The 13,345-nt window shown below is 33.5% G+C and overlaps 1 protein-coding gene across 10 annotated transcripts in view; it reads left to right on the top strand.

The window, feature by feature from the left end:
• The window catches only part of YTHDF3 (YTH N6-methyladenosine RNA binding protein F3), a 40,238-nt gene extending 31,547 nt beyond the window's left edge, over window positions 1-8,691 (top strand). For all 10 annotated transcript variants that reach the window (XM_072804496.1, XM_072804495.1, XM_072804489.1 and 7 more), the window contains one exon: window positions 5,583-8,691. In XM_072804496.1, coding sequence (XP_072660597.1) covers window positions 5,583-5,606 — 24 coding nt within the window. In that variant the 3' untranslated portion in view covers window positions 5,607-8,691. The remainder of the gene's footprint in view (window positions 1-5,582) is intronic.
• Window positions 8,692-13,345: the final 4,654 nt, after the last annotated feature.

Genomic DNA, 13,345 nt, shown 5'->3' with positions numbered 1-13,345 from the left:
TCTCTCGTGGCTTTAATATTTTTGAAGACTGTTGGTCAGATATTTTACAAGGTGTCTTTCAGTGTCAGTTTGCCTAATGCTTTCTCATGATTAGATTGCGTTATGGGAAGAATACTGCATAAGTGGTGTGTCCTTCTCATCTGATTATATGTGACTTACTACTTGTGATATTAATTTTGATTACTTCGTTAAGGTTGTGTCTGTTTTTCTAATGTAAATATCCCTTTTCTCTCTTTTCATACTGTCTTAGAAGCAAGTCAGTATGTCCAGCCCCACACTTTAGATGAGGAAAAACAAGCCCCACCTTATGCAGGAAAGAATATTAAAGAATTTGTGAAATTTTTTTGTTGTTAATTTATTTAGCTCTTATATTTGTTCTTTTTCCTACTTCTAGAATATTCTTTTTGTCTTAGATCTATCCTACAGTTCTCTTATTTTTTAATCTGTGATTTCCAGCTCTTTTTTTTCTGCTTTGTAATTTGAGATAATTCTTGGACTTAATACTCTACTCCTTAGGTGAGACAATGACCATTTTCCCCTTTAATTCATGTTCTGAAATTTTCAATTCAAAGGTCAAATTTTTAAACTAGACAAAAGGTGTTTGTTGCATTTCGGTCCCAAGTGACTGCCTGCCTTTTCTCTCTCTCTCTCTTTCTCTCTTCCCCCTCTCCCCTCTCCCTCCCCCCCTCCCTGCTAGGTACTCATTATCTCCTTCAGCATTTCTGTTTTATTGTGCTTATATTCCTAGTGCTTATTCTCATTTTCTTTCTGGATGGTGTGGCTTCTTAGATACATAGTTGCTTTTTCCCTTGTGGCTTATTTGGTCTCAGGTCTGGTTATTGAAATACTGCTAATAGTAATAAACCAACCAGTGATTAAAAGGAAGTAAGTAATTTACTTGTAATTTTTTTTTTTTTTTTATTTACTTGTAATGTTAAGGGTAAGCTGTTGGCCCCTCTGAGGACACTGAAGAAAATTTTGTTTTCTAGGTAGAGAACTCTTAGCTCATCCATTATACTCTGTCAAAAAGACATGGATTGGCAAGTAAACTACCTCCTGGAGCGCATCTCCACAGGCCAGGTTCTGGGTGTGGGCCTTAGGATCATTTGTTTGGTCTCCAGTGTCTGCTCAGTTCAAAGTGGGAAAGAAGCCCTATACCAGAGACTCAAAAGCCCTCAAATCTCTGAATCTGCCAGGTTGAGGCCTAGCTCTGTTAATGGAAAATGAGAGAAGGAGGGGTCCCACTGTACATTATTTGAATTGTCAATTATTATAGAATTCTGAGTCCATTTGGAAAGTTTGTACCCTAGAGAGTATATATGTTTAAAGTGCCTTCTTCTGACATATCACTAAGTCCTTCAGCTGTTACTGGACCATGGCTCCGTTTGTATAATTCAAGTTTCCTTTCTCCTTGTGTTAACTTCCCAACAACACACCAGTACATGTAATTTATGATGTCAGCTGTGTAATGAGTATCTCCTTTTAGATAGCACAAAAAGTTAGGATAGCTCCATATTGCTTAGTCTCATATTTCTAGTGGTCTGTAGTTGACAGCATGCCCATAGATGTCTCATTATATTTAAATATTTATTTAAGATTAATAGTGTCAGGTGCAGTTCTAGATCTGGTTAACATAAGTTGTCTTAAAGCCAAGGTATTGACCATTTTTAGGAAGACCTGAGTTTTGTTAATGGACATTTACTATGCTGAGGACTTCCAAATTTGTATACCCACCCTGGGTCTTTCCTTCTATCTCCAAACTCCTATCTATATCCAATTGCCTATTTGACATCTTCTCAGCTGTCTAATAAGCATCTCAAATCTAATGTAATTCCCCTGTTTCTTTGCCTGCCCCAAACCTTCTCTATGTACATAGTACCACTGCCCTTCCAGTTATGGGACTCGGTCTTGAACCTTCTCTTTCTTACTCTATATCTAATTAGTTAATATATCTGTAAGTATGTATTGTTGGTTCTGCTTTCAAAATGTATCCCGAATCCAAGCTCTTAACTAGCTGTGGATTTGTTATCTCCATTTAAGGGCTATTAATTAACTATTAATTATTAATTAATAATTATTAATTAAGGGCTATTAATTATTATACTGAATTATTACTGTGCTAGCCCTTACTGGCCTTCCCATTCTCACCTTTGCTCCTCTCTACACTTAGTTACCAGCGAAACAGCCCCTAAGAGATCCTTTTATGACATGTGAGATTGGACTGTTAATTTTTTTCATTCTTGACAGTGTTAATATCAAAGTATTGCTAACCTCAAAATACTCAGAAAATATTCCCCTGTTTTCTAGTCTTTGGAATAGTTGGTGTTAGGTTTAGAGTGATCATTTGTAGGGCAGTTAATTAAATATACATCTAAAACCATGTAAGCCTGGGGGCTCTTGGCTGGCTCAATTGGAAGAGCATGTGGCTTTTGGTCTCGGGGTCTTGAGTTTGAGCCCCATGTTGGGTATAGAGATTACATACATGCATACATAGATAGATACATAAACAAAAACATGTGAGTGAGCCTGGTGGATTTTTGTGGAGGGGGTAGATTTTTAATTGTTGGTTAATGTTCTTTAGTTATTACAGATCTCTTCAGGTTTTCTATTTATTCTGGAGTTTGGTTTGGTAAATTGTATGTAGGTAAATTATATTTTTGGGAAGTTTAAGTTTTTTTGCATATTGACATGAATAGTATTATTTTTTAGTCTTCATGATATTAAATGCATCTTATTTTAAAATCAGTCTTCCCAGAGATTTTTTTATTGTTAGGTTTTTTTTTCCTCCAAACACTGGCTTTTCCCCCCAAACACCAATTTTTATTCTCTTTGGTTCTCTTCATTCTTGTTTTCTGTTTCATTATTTTCTGCTGCTATCATATTTCATTCCTCCTACTTTTGGGGACTTATTACTTATTTCCTAACATACTGAGTTGGATAATGAACTCATTAATTTTTTTTTAAATTCTGCATATGTGAATTTCTAAGTGTTCAATGCTTAGACTAAGCATTTTCATTATTGTACTGATGTAAAATTTTTGAATTTCCATTATGATTTTTTGGAAGACTTTTAGAAGTGTGTTTTTAGAATTTCCAAATATGAGTAAAGCGTTTTGTTTATGTTTTGCTTCAAAAACTGATGTCAGAAAATGTGATGTTTCATGACATGGACTTTTTGGTATTTATTGAGATTTATTTGCTTTCTGCTGTGGTGTATAGTCACCACTTTTGTGGTGATTCAGTGTATACGCTATAATTGCCTCAGTTTTCTGTATTATGTATATATTTAGTCTGTATTTTTATTAATAATCTGCTTTACCAATTACTTAGAGAAATGTGTTAAATTCTTTTGCTATAATGAGAAGCCTGTCAAATTTTCTTTATAAAATTCTGACAACTTCTAATATAATGTAAAGTTTTTTTAGTTTAATATTGTCACAGCTTATTTTTAAAATGTCTGTTACTTAGTATGTAGTGACCATTTTATCTCCCAACAATGGTTTTTGCCATCATTTTTGTCTGGTGTTAATATAGTTGTATCAGCTTTTATTTGGTTTGTGTTGTCCTGTGTCTTTTCATTACTTTTAACTTTGTGTCCTTATTTATGTTTTAGTTTGTCTTCTTACAAAACATGTGTAACTGGATTTTTGAAGCATCTGAACGGTTATGTTTTCATTGATGAACATATATTTTTTGATGCTTGATATAAATGTGTATTTCTCCTGTCTTTATCTGTCTTTATTTTGTATTTTCTAATTAAATCTAAATCATTCAAGCTATCCCCCCACCATCTGTTCTATTGGATTGATGTTTTTTATTTTCCTCTTTTTCTGTCCACTGAGTTAGAAGTTATGCATTACATACATAGATTTATTATAATACATGTGTAATTTATATATTTTGAATTTGATTCAGTTAAAGTGCATAGTTGATCACCATTCAAACGGAAATAGCATCTCTAACTTCTGTTAAAATAACACGATTCTCATTGATCCAGCTGATCATCTCCCTTTGTGTTAAATTTCTCTTTGTTTAACTTAAATAGAGCCTTTTTTTTTTTCTTTTGTACTTTTGGGGCTCTTCATGGAGTTAATGAATTTCTCTAGTTTTTTATATCTGGCTAATTAAAGCAGGCTTCAGAATTTTTATTTGTTTAAACTCTATTGTTTATTTGTTTAAACTCTAATGTTTATTTGTTTAGAACTATTTCTTTCAGTTTAGAACTGAATTTTATGTTTAGGTTTAGGTTGGTTTTTTTAAAAGCTTTAGGGCCTTTATGAAATTAGAGTACAGCTTCCTGGTACCAAATTCTCTTTTTGTTTTTCTTATGTTGTTGGATTTTGTTTTTGTTTATCTTTTTGAAATGTGATTAATTAGCTAGCTTTGTGTCTGCTTTCATTTTGTTTTATTTAATTTTAGAGTATCCCACTGATGTGTATATGAATTATTTATTTGTAGTTATCTTGTAGCAGAGCATTTGTTTTATTAGCTTTCTATATAAAATACTGTTCTCCAAGTTCTAGGAGTAAATTAAAATAAAAAAGACAGGAATTTAGCAACAAAGAACTTAAAAAGTTCTCTTTGGAATTTAAAATACAGTTGTCTGATGCTGTCACAGGATGGGAAACTAATTTGACCATTTACAATGTATATTCATATTTATTATAGAACATGCATTACTCATGGAAAAATAAAGTAGGCGTGGTGTAAACAAAAAGAGCCTCATAATTTGTTTAAACACAGGTGGTTTTCAAAGTATATTCTCTGGGCTAGCAGTGTGTGGATCACCTTTGAACTTGTTAGCAATACAGACTTACAGGTTCAGCTTCATGAAACATTTGGGGCCGGGTGGTCTGTGTTTCCATAAGTTTTCCCTGTGATTCTGATGCTTGCTAAAATTTGAGAACGGAGTTACAAATTAAAATAAGATGTTGCAAACTAACTCACATGATGTATTTCTTTGATAGGCATGCCCAATGCTGGTCATCATTTTTTCACAGACAGAAATAATATAGATGAATATTTGGTTAATAAACATGGTGAAAACAACACTCAGGTTAACTTTGGTTCAAGGGATTGAAAAAGTTATAATATGAATGTGAGAATATGGTATAGAAGTTTGTGATTCAAAATATTTTGTAATTAACACTAGAATCTTAATGTAATACAACTTTAATGCAATTTAGTACAACTCTTTTCCTTTCCTCCTAACCCTACCTAGCCAGTAGTTTTCAAATTGCTTACAGAGGCCTTTTCTTCTATTTGATACCTCATCATTAAAAACTGATTGAAAGGACTAAAGAGACATTCATAGTCTCACCTTAAACAAAATCTCATGGGAAGGTAGGGCTGTGGAGAGGGCCATACTCTCCTGAAATAGGTCTTTGTGTTTGGATTTCTTTATTTTAAAATGTTTTGTGTAATCATCCCTCTATGGTGTTTACAGGTAGTAGTAAATCTTTTTTAATTACTCAAATTAGTATTTAAAGAACTTTTTATGAAGATGGTTTGCATTATAGTACAAATATAATTTTTAAATAATGATAATATTTTATTAAAAATTCTTTGTGTTTTTCTTTCAGGAGAGAAATAGAAACAAACAATAACCATATGAAGATGTCCTGTTAGAATTACAACACTAATGATGTAGACTCTGGAAATGCCTAATAAGTCAAAGAAGACGTTATTAAAGCTTTTTTTCTGCTTAAGGTGACATCTTTGAACTCTAACACAGAATTGACTCTTCTTGTAATGGTTTTCATCAGCGCATCTGCCCTTATACTCTCACCAAACACACTTGAGAACTGTAACTTCGTCAAGCACTTTCTGTCCTGAAGCTTTTACCAGTATCTGCTGTCTTTTGTAATTATGCATCCTAGCTAAGGCACAGAAGACTGAATGAATGCAAGGATTCATTAACTCTTTGAATTTGTTAAATACTAACAGTTAACCATTAGAAGTGGTTCAATGATGTAAGAGTCACACTGCTTCAACTTTTTCTTTGTTGTAGTTTTTAAATTGTCAATTTTTAGCTATTTGACAGATTAAAAGCAAAATAATCATGCCATATTTAGTCCTGGAGTTCAAGTCTAAATGTTTATGTGAAAAATTATTGTAGTAAACTTTTAATATGGCAAAGCAACCTTAAGCTCTATTTTAGCCAAATGAAACATAATCTGAAATTATATTAGAACATTTCCCTTGTCTTCAAACTGTTTGGTGTAACAGAATATTGATATGCAGCTTGGTGGATTTCACCAATTAATGCACATTCTTCTCCCCTCCTTCCCCCAATAATATGTATACTGAAAAATGTGCATTTGTCTGAGGAATTATTTTGTTTGCTACCACTTAATGAATCTCAAAATTTTGAGTAAATGTACCTCAGTCTAATCAGACTTTTTATGACCTTTATAACTACATTTAAAACCCTTAATTCCTATTTCTGGGTGTTTGCGAGCCTGATTGCTATCATGAAGTAAAAATTTATTACTCTAGGTATTCACTAGCTAAATAAACATAGTTCTTGTTTAGCAAGCATATACTGTTCCTCAACTCTTTTCTCCAGCTTTTGCAGTGTCCTGGCATCCTTAAAATACTTTGAAAATATGGCCTTGATCCATGGATTAAATCAGTATCTAAGTGAATGTGTTGATGTTTTATTGATCAGATCTATATAAATGGGAATACAGCATATATCTGGGTATTCTTATAGTTATCTTTTTAACATCTTATTTTTTTCATTAATTACATATCAACATTAATTTTGTAACTTGAAACAAATTGATTTTGTATAATTAAATGTGTCAAGCATCTGTATTAACTGATTTGATGGCATAAGGTTATGAAGATAATGTACTGCCCCTTATATTACTGTTCCAAAAGGAGAAGACTATGTAGAAAGATACATTAAGGGTGAAAATAGCAATATAGTAGATGTGAATACCTTGATGTTTTGCATTACTCCATTTATGTTTACATCATGTTTAGAAATGTTTTCATTTACTATGGTCTTTGGTCACTTCAATTCAAAAATTTAGTGACAGATATTTCTTTGAGGCTTTCATTTATATAATTTTTTTGTACAATGTTTTCTTAAATGTACAAATACTGTATTCAAGTGGAAAAAAAGGTACAGTATTTGTCGATAATCGTAGCTACTTCACAGTTCTTTGGTAGTCCCAGTGTAGTTATATCAGTGTTTACTGAAGGGAACATCAAAATGTTGATGGTATATTACAGAATAAAGACTTTCTTAAAGGAAAATTGCACCTATTTTACCTTTTTACGAGTAAGCCATGAAATCTTGTAACATGTCTCTTAACTATTTATAATGAAAATTGGCATTTGGGTATATAGTCACCATCGCAATGTTCTATATCCCTGAGATTATATAGGTAGGACATGTCAAAGATGACTCTTGTCACTCTGGAGGTCCTATTAGACAAAACTGTAAAGGGGTGACCTTGTAGGAAGGGTCTGAGTCCTCTCTCTGAGGTTCTCTTTTTCTTGGTGCTTTATTAGCAACTCTGAATATTTTTATAAAACTAGTTACACTATAAGTGGATTCAAACTTGTTTAATTTACATTAGGTTTCTATGTAAGAAGTGTCACTCACTCAGCAAGCAGGCTGATTGCAGTAGCAGACTCCAATGTTAGATGTAATTGAGTAGTCTATTCATGGTGAGGAGTACATCCCAGTGCCTTTAACCTGGATTTCTATTAAGTGAAATGGGTGCAGCATTCCTTTGGGAAGAAAAAAACACAAAAACCTTTATCTTTTCAAAATTGGTAATTTTTTTCTCGTTTAATTTTTCTTCAGAGCACCTACCTTCTCTTCCTCTTTGGTCTGTAAATGTATGGCAAAAAGTTTTTTCTCTAAGTGAAATTATTGCAGATTGTCTCAATAGCACAACTAACTAAATATTTCTTAACTTTGGGACCAAAAGGGAGAGAACCTGGGCTCTGCAGCAGGAGACATATCATCACATGTTGGAATAATCACAAATTAAGACATTACTGGCCCAGTAAATTTCTTGCTTAATATTTTTCCAAGATCTGGTTTGAATGTTTCTTATTAAAGTTATCTTATGTGGGTATTTTATTTTGAAAGGTATTATAGTTTGTATATTTAACAGTAAGGGGGAAAATGTAACCAAAATTAGTATTCTTTCTCTATACATATTGGTACTTGAAGATTTCTTTCAGAAGAAACCCCAGCCTTTTCCTAATTTCAGTACTTAATTCCTCATTTTAACTCGAGTGATCTTTCTAATTCAAAAGCTGTGTTCTTTTTGAATACCATGCATGGGGGTTAAGCTGATGTTAAAACAGTTTGCAATAAAAAAGAGTCAGCTTACGTCATTTAATCATTTCAAGTGCATTCTGCATCCTATAAAAATAAGTTTGAAAAATTTAAGAGAATTGTGTTTTCATTAAGTTTTGCATATCTTTTGTTATGCCATGTAAATTCCCTTCTTTTTCGTATGATTAAAGAAAGGTTATGATAAAATGATTAGTTCATTTACATTCACTTGTAGCAATTACATGAGAATTTGAATTTTGTCGTGTTTGGGTTTGTTCATTCCTGTGAATGATGGTACAGTTAGGTGAGATTTTCTGTTATGGTACCCAAACTCACCATTTGGTCCTCTTTAATCTTTGAGGGTTTCAATAAAAATTGTTCACTCATATCTGTGTTTTTTTCCATTTTATCTTCAAAAATATGTATTGCCTGCCAGAAAATCTAATATTTCTGTCTGTCCTATTACGGATTTCCTGATTGACGTTTCTCTCGAATACAAATAGATTGTATTGCTTGTTTTAGTTGGCCATTTAAATTAAGTGGGGGGAATTAAAGAGAGTTTATCCTAATCTTTACCCGCCCCAGTGAGCTTATTGAATTACATGCTCTTAATACTAAACTTAGAGCAAAAGAGAAAGAGGCCTATTTGTTTTCATGTAATAGGAGGAAGTGGTGGTACCAGCTGTCTAATAACCCTAATCCTCCGATCTTGGTACCAAGGAATGCTTTTCTAACAGTCTGTATTTTATCCTTTGGGATAGATAGAGCTTATGTAGATCGTGATGAATCTGGTTGGTGCATTGATTCTTGGCTGGGCTCTTTATCTAAGGTACTTGTTCTGACAGGGGAAATCAGAGTTTAGTTTTGTGCTGTCAAAACTTTCCAGATGCATACGGCATTGTTGGCATGTGGTTAGGGCACGGTTTTACAGAATCACCCCAGGTGTCCCACACTGGCAGCGTCAAAAACCTCCTTTTTACTGGTCATTTCCTAAAGGGAGGGTTTGCATCTCATCAGCATATTTATATTTGTTTATAAATACTGCACTAAGTTCAGAATTTGTTTTGTAATTTGAGTTACATGTAGAGCATTGGACTAAATGTAAATGAAAAGCTTTTTGTAAAACTTAGGATGAAAAGAAGATAGAAGTGTGAAATTCATAACACTGATGGCTTCCTCATCCCTGCCACCCCCTTGCTCATCAAAAGAATACCCCTTACATAGAACACAGGGATGTAGATATTTGAATGTCATTTAAGAACATTATTGGCTCTATCTGACCTATCTGTAATCAGAATGGAATTATCGAATAGGGGAACTTCTTTGAATTGAAAGTTAAAAGACCAGACTTTGAGTTACTTCTAAGTGGCAGATTGAGCAAATTTTCTGTTTTAGTGCACTTACCAAGAGATTGGTGTAGAATGCATCCAAGGTTCTTTGCAATTCTGAAGTTTTATAACTGATGATTTAAGTAACTTTGTAGGCTATAACTTAATTCTAGCAATGGTGAGTGTTAGGATCTTTTGAAGATGTTTGGAAACCAATATAATTTTTTGATAGTCATCCTTTATTTTCAGAATATAAGTAATGAGTACCCCAAATTAGATTTTATTCATGATGTTTGATAGAAATATGACCACTGCTTCCCTTCTGTGAATTTTAAAGTTCAGCGGTATGGAATCCCCCATCTTTGCCGTAGTATTGTTTAAAAGAGACGAGAATGAGTTCCAAAGAAATCCAAGAGTTTTGTTTTTTCATTATACTGCCATTTTACATTATCCTTATAGATTTTTTAATAACACTATTTAGAATAGTTTCACAAAAAATTGGGATGATGGTACAGAGCTCTCATATACCTTGCACCCAGCTTTTCCTATTAAAATCTTACATTAGTATGGTACATTTGTTACAATTAATAGGCCAGTTTTGATGATACATTATTATCACACTTTTGAGTAATGTCCATTTTCTAGTCCAGGATGCTATCAAGCATATAGCACATGACTTTTTAAATTGCCATGTCCTCTTGGCTGTGGTGGTTTCTCAGACTTGTTTTTGATGATCTTGACAGTATGAAGTACTGGTGAGATATTTTGTAGAATGTTTCTCTGGAATTTTATCTTGTGATTTTCTTAGGATTAGACTGAGGTTATGAGTTTTGGGAAGGAGCACCTAATAGGGAAATTACAATTTCCATTATATCATATCAAATATGCATAGCCCCAGCATATGCTTGTTGATGTTGACCTTGGTCACCTGGCTCAGGTAGTCTTGGGTTTCTCCATTGCAAAGCCACTCTTTTCCTCCTTGCTGTACTGTGCTAAAGAATCACAGCCCACACTTGAATGGGCAGTTGTACTCCCCTTATCCTTGTATTTTTGAAGAGAAATATAAGAATATGTCTTATTATTACTTAGCCTCATCCCGGCAGGCTGTGACAATATTTTCCTTTTTGCTTGTATCTTTTTAGAGCTTTTTCCCCTTTCTCCTTTTTTCAACAGAACAGTTGTGCATTGGAGGAATTCTAACGGAGACTCATACCAACTCTCCGAGTTCTACATATGTGTATAGAGTGAGAATTTTAACAAACAGATTGGAGAAGATGTATTAATAAAGGAGATTTAGATGATGGCAAAATATCTTGATCTTATGTGCATAGGTAAGAACAGATGTTCAAATCTGAACAAATTGAAATTTGGCTGGGTTGAAAGCCCTGAGTTAGGAGCTAAACAGGTTACAGTGGTTCTTTCCTTAAAAAAAAAAAAAAAAAAAGATGATTTAAATAGTTTGGAATCTTTTGAAATACTGAGGCTGCTGCATAATATTTTGGCAAAGAGCATGGACTTTGGAGGCCCACAGACCTGTCCTTGAACTCTGGGTCCACTAACTAGATCCAAGCCTAGATTTCATCAATTAAAAGTTAAAAATAAAGGAATGAAGAGATCCTTTTTCAGGAAGATTAAATGAGGTAACATTCAGAAAGTATTTAACCCAATCCCTGGACCTGTGGCAGAGATGTTAACTGTTCTATCTTTTATTTAAAATTTAGACATTTAGGGGAATTTAGAATTTATTTGATTGCCATTGAAGATTTCTCAGGGTAATCTTCACTATTTACATGAAGTTTAGAGGTTGTAGAAAGTGATTAATTCATAATGTTCTATCATTGAGTTCCTAGAGAACAGTCACTTCCTGAATAAAGCTTAAATTATCATTTATCTTTATTTTGCCAGCTTTTGGTGTCCAGAGTTTTAACTGTCAGCCATGCTCTTTCTAAATAAGTAAAATGTAACAACATTGAACTAGTTTATCTGGTAGAGTGGAGCAGATGGCAGAACCAAAGGTGAATTAGACCAAAAGGAAAGCAAATATGGTGAATTAGACCAAAAGGAAAGCAAATATGGGGGAATAACATAAAACCTATAAACAATAGAAGAAAATTGAAGCCAAAGATGAAAATTAGATCCTAAGAAGAAATTTTTTACTTTGTTACAAACTCTCCTTAATATTGATACCATTTAAGTACATTGGAATCCAATGACAAAGCTAAAACAATTTATTAATGATTTTGATGTCCTTTATTCAAGGGAAAATCCACGGATTGCGGAGCAGAGTGTAGGGGGCGGGGGGAAGTACAGCACCTTGCAAGCAGTGCTTCCTGAGGGATTTTGGGCAAGAATGCTACAAGAGACCATGGGGAAACAGGTCATGCCTGGTTAGCAGGTCCTTTTTTCTAATGGGTAAGATGAACTAGCTAAGGCTGAGCTGGAGGACTGTGATTGGTGTGTTAGGTTTCCTTGATAGGTGTTTCAGGTATGAATGCAGGCTGATTTGGGTTCAGTTTCCTGACCACCTGGCCAGTGGGGCACATCCATCTTGTGGGTGCCAATATACAAATTAACGTTATCATTAGTAAGTAGTAAGAGCTTTATTATGAATAGTAACAATTCAGAATGAAAACACTCATGTGGATGTGTTACCTCCATATTTCATCAGTGATATTGTGCAATTTAGAAGTAAGAGGTATTTGACATCCAGGAAACAAGATGGCAGTTTTAACTCTTCTAGGATGTATTTGAAAGAAAGATTATATCTTGAGGTAAAAAAGTTTACAAATAAAACTTCAACATAATATCATTGCATGCTAATATTGAAGCTATGATCTCCAAGTAATATATTACGTGTGTTATTTCTGCTTGGGCTTGCCATATGAACTGACTTTTGCATTCCTCCGTGAAGCGCCCGGTGCTTGGAGCACGTTGGTACGCGCATCTTGTGGCTATTCTGTAGTTTGTCCTTGTGTGTATGCTTCCCAAGAGTCATCTTTGCTGCTTTCTAAACTCGTTGATTCCAGTTGTACTTGATTCTTTTATAAATATGTAAACTGATAAAATGTGACTGAAAGAGTTGTTTCTATGAAAACTGATTTGACGGCTTTGGCAATACCTGATAGAGGTGAGTTGTCTAATTAGGTATAGATCAGAAAACTGTAAACACTTGTCAGAAAAGTCAGAAAAATGTGGAAGTTTGCACATAGTGTACAAGTGTACTTTGAGTTCTCACTCCAGTGGGAAATCTTAGGCGATGCATTAGAGGTGAAGCATGATTCATAGAAGAAAGATATCAGGAAACTTGAATCACCAGATTCCTATTCATAGAAAAGGTCTTGGACGTATATGAAATAATTGGTGAACTAAAGTATACGTCTGTTTTAAATTAAAATGTTTAAAGTTTGTTTGTATCACTTCTTATGAATCTATTCCTTAATTAACATCAATATCATTATTTAACACTGTTCATTTTAAAGATTTTGACCTAAATTATTATTCTTAAAGTTCAAATCTTTTCTCCGTCTGCATTAAACAGGTTAACCAGTTTCTGCATGTGGCTGCATGTGTACATGTATGATGATAAGCTGTTATGATATATTTGCAAATAAATGTAATAAAGAGAAAGAAGTATTCATACCACTTAGAAAATATAATGTGCTAGCACTTACATATTTATTTCAAATATCTAAAGTGTAAGAAATGTTTTCTG

This window comes from Canis lupus, chromosome 28 (assembly GCF_048164855.1).
Source record: "Canis lupus baileyi chromosome 28, mCanLup2.hap1, whole genome shotgun sequence".
Classification (NCBI taxonomy): Eukaryota; Metazoa; Chordata; class Mammalia; order Carnivora; family Canidae; genus Canis; species Canis lupus.
The sequence above is the reverse complement of the archived record's forward strand: the minus strand, read 5'-3'. Positions and strand labels throughout refer to the sequence as shown.